Below are 7,631 nucleotides of genomic sequence, written 5' to 3'. Positions count from 1 at the left end.
GTGTGTGTGTGTGTGTGGGTGGGTGGGTGTGTGTGTGTGTGTGTGTGTGTGTGTGTGATTTGCTTTTGTTTGTTTGAACTTTCAACCTTCCAGTACCACTTCTTCCAGGTCACACTGAGCTCTCCTATCTCTAAACACTTAATGAATCTACAGTCTACACGTATATTAGAATTTAACTATTTCTTGTCTATTGAGGTCTTTGACTGATTTGTGGACCATACCCAAAACTTCCTAGCACACACACAACAGTATCTAGTCTGTTTAATCAACTTTTTACAGTGTGGTCACATGCAAGGCAGTCAAACTTTTGATAATGATTACAACTTAAACACATTGACCTTCAGGTTTCTTAGATCTTCTTCCATTAAGATAAGAAAATACCATAACTCTATCCAGTTAAAAGACAAGCAGTAGTAGTAATAACAGCAACAGTAAGAAAAAGGCTTGAGTTTATAAAGTATGTAATTAGAATGTCAAATATTTGACTTTTCCTTACACAGAGCATGGTTTCAAGTTCTTTATATATCAATGAGGGTTATATAGATATAACATAAGCAAGAATTAAGGAGATGCTATGTCTCTTTAATTGAAATCAGGTAATAAAAGAACATTTTAATCTTAAAAAAAGACAAAAAGAATTGGGAGGAAAAAAAAGGGGGGAAAACATGCAGCCCAAGTTTTAACCTGATGAGTCAGAGTGAGACCAATGGTTTTCATCCCAGCTCTGACACCAGGGTTCTACATAGAATCATCAAGGAAAATCTCAAAATTAGGAGAATTACAAAAATAACAGACCCATCAGACTGAAATGTAGCATTTTGAGGAAATTTTCAGATTGGCAGGTTTCTTTGGATGAATTATAATCCCAGACCTTTGTTTACACAAATTTATCCTATAAGCAATCAATATCATCATAAACACCAGTTCCCCAAAGTAAACTCATTAGTAAAAATTACTTTAAAATATCTTTATATAACAACTCTTAAATGTCAAATACTTAATGAAAAATGTTCTAGCTTCCTTTTTCTTAATGTAATTAGCCCCATACTGTACAGAATTATGAGCTGAATATATGCTATGAACTTATATTTGACTTAAGAATTTAATTACAGTATAATTCAACAGCAATGATTCTTAAATCTTTTGAAAGTCAGATAAAAGATATGAGAATATTCCCCAGAAAAATGCAAATCTCACACATACACGTTTTGTATCTATTTTCAGGAAGTTCATAGACACATCCCTTCTCCCAGACCAAAATAAAAATGTCTATTAGTGAAGACTTCAACACAGACATACAGTTGTGTCCCAAGTAAACAGAATCCTTAAGTTTCTCTGCAAATGCTAAAATATATTCTTTTGGTTAATAAAATATACATTTTTGGGGGCAGGAGCTCATCCTAGGACTGTGAAGTTTTTTAATAAAAAGCATCTACTTTTCCTTTCCACAAATCACAAGTCTTTGAAATGGTAAGGAAGAGTGGTGGTGCTAGCTACGGGCAGGTGGGGGGTGGGGGGGACTGCTAATTGTTGCATAATACATTTTCCTTGATCTGAAGCACAGAAAATCTCCATAAGGAGGAAGAAGGGGTAGTCAGCAAAATGACTTGGAATGCTTCTAGACAGGACCTTGGAATCTCTCAACAGAGCTTTCAGTCTATTGACCCAGCATTCTCATTTCATATAGCTTAAATATTAGTCCCTTATTAAAGGGAAACTGGGGGGGGGGGGAGCAGGGAAAAAGTGATTTGCATCTCTACCCACAGAGCACTGCTTCCACAAATATTTATCACCCAGTTATTCAAGCTAGAAACCTCAAAATCCTTAAACTCCTTTCAGTTAAAATAGCTACAATGGTCTGTTTCCTGCCCTGAACCCTGACTGATAACATTGCCATTAAATCCTCTTAATCTCTTGCTTGGAACCCTGGAACAAACGGTTTGTACTTTACTAACCAAAAGGTTGGAAGTTTGAACCCAGCAACAACTTGAAAGAAAAGCCTGGCGATCTGCTGCTGTAAAGATTACAGCCAAGAAAGCCCTAGGGAGCTCAACTCTAATCTGTAATACATGGAGTTGGCATGAGTCAGAATCAACTTGATGGCAATGGATTTGGTTTGGGGTTTTGTTTTTGTTTTGTCTTTTTTTTAACGCTCCTGCTTGGACCACTGTTAAGTTCCTCCTAACTAAGTGACTTGCCTAAAGGCCCTTGCCATTCAAGTTCTTCCCCTAACATGCCACCACCAAATCTGATCATGTTTAAAGAAAACTTAAAGACAAAAGGGGTCATATGAAAACATCGTGTTCTTTTTCACACCTGTATCTTTCTGTATGCAGCTGAATGTATCCTTTAAACTTCACCATCTGGTGAAATCTCACTCCACCTTCAGAACCTAACTCAAGTGAGACTCCTGTGAATTCTTCCCAACAGGGTCATCCACATCCCCATATGCACACTCACAAACCTTGCCACCTGCCCCCTAACTCTGTGCTCATGCACACATTTATTCACTCATTCAAAAGACACTTACTGAGTTACATTTACCTACCACATGCCACACACTGTACTACAGATACAGCCCTAAGCAACGTAAGTATTGTCTCTTCTCTCTTGCAGCTATAATGGAACAGAAATACGGATTACCCAATGTTATGGGTTGAATTGTGTCCCCCAAAAATGTGTCTGTCAACTTGGCTAGGCCATGATTTCCAGTACTGATTGTCCACCATTTTGTAATCTGATGTAAATATCCTATGTGTTGTAAAGCCTAACCTCTATGCTGTTAATGAGGCAGGATTAGAGGCAGTTATGTTAATAATGCAGGACACAATCTAAGGGATTAAGTTGCATCTTGAGTCAATCTCTTTTGAGAAATAAGAGAAGCAAGCAGAGAGGAGAGGGACTTCCTACCACCAATAAAGAAGAGCCGGGAGGGAAGCGTGTCCTTTGGACCCAGGGTCCCTGCACTGAGAAACTCCTAGGAGAAGGGAAGATTTGACAAAGACCTTCCACCAGAGCTGACAGCGAGATAGCCTTCCCCTGGAGCTAGTGCCCTGAATTCAGACTTCCAGACTCCTAAACTGTGATAAAATAAACTTCTGTTGTTAAAGCCATCCGCTTGTAGTATTTCTGTTATAGCTGCACTAGGTAACTAAGATGCCCAATAATTATGTAAATAATGTTTAATTATAATTGTGATAAGTACAATAAAAGATTCAGGGCAGGGGGCCTTCAATTCTCACTGCTCCATAAAGTGCTACCAACTAGTAACCAACAGGGCTGCTTTAAAAACTCCCACAGAGTCGCGAAGGCAGCCAGGGAGAGGAAATGCAGCTCCATCTGCCTGTTCTTATTCTCAGTTCCTCAACAGATTTGGTAAGAGCAAGTTCTAGAGTAGGAACCTGGCACCTATGCTATCCTTTTGTCCTTCCTTACTTTCTAAATACTGTTAATGAAATAGGTAATCTCTAGTCCACTCTCGGCTTATGTTTTGGTACATGCTGTCAAAGATCAGTGGAAACAACGTTCCTGGAAAGAAAGAAAACTGAGATAAATAGGAAACAGCTTCAAAATACATGAAAAACTTGATGTAGTTTATTAGACACTGAGGAAATATCAATACATATATACAGAATAGAACCTCTTTATAATAACTGTACTGCAGAATAAGACCCTTAACAAGACTTTTAGATGTACATTTTAAACAAAATCATTACCTACAATTACTATAACCAAACTGAACCCGCTGCCGTCAAGTCAATTCCAAACCATAGCAACCCTATAGGGAAAAGCAGAACTGCCCCACAGAGTTTCCAAGGAGCAGCTGGTGGATTTGAATAGCCAAGCTTTTGGTTAGCTGTCTGAACGCCTAACCACTGTGCCACCAGGGCTCCATTTACTATAACATCTGGCATATATAATAAATCCAAAATCATGTAATAAACCAAGAATTCTACTACAGGAGGGCTTCATAATGGGGTACAGCCATATCAAAAATTGCAAAATAAATTTAAATTTATAAATCATCCAATCATGTCAAATTTTTCAATTATTACAACTATGAAATCAAGTCTAATTAAGCTACTTAACTGTGATTTTTTCCTGAAAGATCAATATAAAATAATGAAAAAATTTACATGTTCATATTAACATTATTCTAGATTTAGTAGAAACTTTTCAATCTGTGACTATCGCGTTCATGCCCTTCAAGTTGCACCCTGGAACTTTTAATGCTATTCTCTTCTCTCCCACTGCCTCCACTTCTCAAAAACAAATAAACCAATCAAAATAAGACCAAACAAAACCAGAATTAAAAAGATATTCATTCAATATGTACCTACTGACCTCAGTGCTAAGATGTATGCTGGAGGTGGCAGTACAAATAGTGAGTAAAACTAATGCCTCTTATTCCTGTGTCAGAAGAGGTGAACTTTTGATCTTAATCCATGAAGTACATGATTCTCCTCCTCCCCTCCTCCCTCCCAAAAAAGAAAAAAATGCTAACATGTGATAAATAATGGCTTTTTAAAATTCGGAGCCCTGGTAGCACAGTGGTTAAGCGCTTGGCTGCTAACCAAAAGTTCGGCAGTTGGAATCCACCAGCCGCTCCTTGGAAACAGTATGGGGCAGTTCTACTCTGTCCTATAGGGTCGCTATGAGTTGGAATAGACTTGATGGCAATGGGTTTGGCTTTGGTTTTTTAAAAATCTATAAATTATTTTGGGAAGCATTAGTGAAAATCTGATTTTATAAAGTACTTCTCTTAAGGGAAGTTTAAACAAAAAATTATTTTTTAATTATCTCTATACATGAAGGTAATTACTGAAACTGACATTCAATTTTCAATGAATAGATTTTAACATTTACTAGCATCTCTACTTAGCCACGTTACTTATTACTCAAAATGACAAAAATGCATACTATATAAACTCAGTTCCTTTCTTTTTCTGGCCTTTTAAAAGCTCTTTTTCAGAGTGTTACAAATGAAGTGACGAGCAACTGACCTTTGATACAGTACAGTATTCCCAAATAACCACACACAAAATCAAGTATCAGGTAAACAAATATTACCACAAGAACCAGGCATACAATTTTTTTTAACTCATCACATGAAAAGGTACACAGAATAAATATAAATTGCTTCAAGTTATTATAATATTGAAAAGTGCTCCATAATATGGTCTAGTTACAGTATTCCCACGATTCATCATTCAGTAATCCAGTATATGTTGTGATAGTGAAGTAACTGGCTGATGTTGTGTGGCTCAGTCCAAGCAATCATTACCTGCCTAATGAAACGTGATTCATTTATACAGTACTGAGAAAAAACAGTAAAGCTTCAGGAAAAATCTAAATCAAATAATGCAGGAATCTTCAATGACATTCCCAAAGACAGACTCTCCTGCTTTAGAGAGCTACCTATTTCTATCTGAATAAACAAAACAATTTACAAATAAGATCTTTTGCTAACCATGTGAAGACGACTGTGTACAAAAAAAAAAGAACTATGAAACATTTTTCTCACGAGATTACTTATAAAACATTAAATATAAATCAGCTCTCCAAACCCAAAACATATAGGCTAAAAATAGTGTATCTATTTCAAAGGCTGAGGCAGAAGCCTTCCAACTGAACAAACTAAAATTAGGTCTTTTCCATCTCTGGACCTTTAAAATGAACCTTCGACGTTTATGAGGCACACAAACCGATGTCCACAAATCCTCCTCCTAAACTAGCTGGTCAGAGAGCATCTAATTATTAAAATCTTCAGTAACTTAAGCCTAGAGACTCATGTGAGGAAATTCCTCTTCGTTTTGGCTAATATCCAGACTTAGAAACAATACTCCTACTACTATTAAGAATAATGACCGCTCCCCAATTATTTTATTCAGTAACACTCCAACCCACAAATAGGATCATTACCATTCTTTTTTAGGAAGCAGAAGAAAAGAACTCTGTACATAAGCTGACAGGTGGACAGGCGGGTAGGCTACACCTGAGAAACAGAGCATCTGAGCCCCGAGAGGAAAGACGTGGTCATACAGGAGGGCCGAGGCGGGGACCAACACCTATGGGCGGCCCCACCCACGGAGGTACCTGTGAGCAGAGGCAGGACTGGAGCAACCCTTTAACCCCAAGCATTGCCCAAGGCCGCCTTCCCGTTCCGCGCTCCCAACCCTACTCTGGGCACCGCCCGGTGAAGGGTCCGAGCATCGCAAAGCGGGGATCGGCGCAGCCCAGGGCCGGGGAAGCGGGTAGGCTGGGACCAGTGACGGCGCCCTCCAGTCTGACCTCGCAGCCGCCTCCGGCGGAGGTAAGGGGCAATTGAAGCCCCGTACCCGCCCTTCCTCCCTCCCTCCCGTCAGGGCCGGGGCCGGGCGGGCGCAGCCGCGGCGTCCGGTCGGGCCGCGAGGGGCGCCGCGACGCGGGGGAAGGTCACCGGTCACAGGAGGCCCCGGCCACGGGTGTCGACGTCCGCGCTACCTTTGGCCTCGCAGTCGGCGCAGTACTTGTTGTCCTCCTCCCTCAGCAGCTTGGACAGGATAAGCTGGTGCTGCTCGTTCAGCTTCTGCGCCTTCTCCCGGCAGGAGCGCGTCGCCATCTCCGCAATGGGGCGGGGAGCCTAGGGCAGCTACGGCGGCAGCGGCGGCAGACGGGAGCCGGGCCGGGCAGGGTGAACGCACCTGGCGCCGCCGGGACCGCGGGAGAACTCAACCGAAAAGCAGCCGCGGCGGTAGCTGGAACTAGAGGAGTGGCGGCGGCGGTGGCAGCGCCGACGTGTCCCGCCTCCTCGCCCGGCCCGCCCCGCACGCAGCGCCGGAGCCCGCGACGGGAGGAGAACCGAACGGAGGCTTCCGGGCGGCGCGGAAGGAAGGAACCCAGGAGCCGGGTGCACTGCGCATGCGCCGAACTGTCCCGGAGCCCGTCCCGCCTCGTCTTTGCGCATGTGCATTGGGGCCTTTGCCCAAGGTGATTTGAGAAAGGTATCTGGTGCTGCCCGCTGTGGGCTTCCTCACTTTTGTGATGTGATTGTCGCTCAGCCCTAGGGTAAATGGTTAATCACCCGGTAAAGGATGACCTTTTACAAGGAGGGACTTTCACTTGTTTCCTTGCCTTTGCTTTTACTGACACAACACTGGTAATGTAAAAATAATAGTGATTGGGTGGGTTCATTTATTCATTCAACAATTATTCACACGCAGTTTTGACACATGCACTGTTCTAGATTCTAGAGACACGCATGGAATAAAATAGGCAAAACGGCTAAAATAGATTTTTTTTTTAAAATCTCTTCCATAGAGTTACTTTTAGGCGAGAGAAACAGACAATATGGTAGTAACATGTATTAAGGGCTAACATCTGTTGAGTGAGACTACTTCGTGCCTTGAACTATTAACTCATTTAACCCTTATCACAACCCTATGATACTATTGTTACCCTCATGATACAGATGAGGAAAGTGAGGCACAGGAACTAAGTAATTTGCCCAGGTTGTGGAGCTACATAGTGGAAGAGTTTAAATTAAAACCCAGAGCAGTCTGGCTCCAGAGTCTTAAACACCTAGCAATAGGGTACGTAAGGAGGGGAAAGAGTGGCCAAGAAGCTAAATACTGGGCAGTGTCACTTTAATA

The 7,631-nt window shown here is 41.6% G+C and overlaps 1 protein-coding gene across 4 annotated transcripts in view; it reads right to left on the bottom strand.

Moving 5' to 3' along the window:
* Nucleotides 1-6,847, bottom strand: part of SMAP1 (small ArfGAP 1) — a 192,708-nt gene extending 185,861 nt beyond the window's left edge. Inside the window, exon 1 of one of the 4 annotated variants that reach the window (XM_023735874.1) lies at nucleotides 6,484-6,847. In XM_023735874.1, coding sequence (XP_023591642.1) covers nucleotides 6,484-6,601 — 118 coding nt within the window. In that variant the 5' untranslated portion in view covers nucleotides 6,602-6,847. The remainder of the gene's footprint in view (nucleotides 1-6,483) is intronic. The other 3 variants (XM_023735875.1, XM_004381362.3, XM_004381363.2) reach the window with 3 other exon arrangements.
* Nucleotides 6,848-7,631: the final 784 nt, after the last annotated feature.

This window comes from Trichechus manatus, unplaced genomic scaffold (assembly GCF_000243295.1).
Source record: "Trichechus manatus latirostris isolate Lorelei unplaced genomic scaffold, TriManLat1.0 scaffold00083, whole genome shotgun sequence".
NCBI lineage: Eukaryota > Metazoa > Chordata > Mammalia > Sirenia > Trichechidae > Trichechus > Trichechus manatus.
This window is presented reverse-complemented; position numbering and strand designations above follow the sequence as displayed.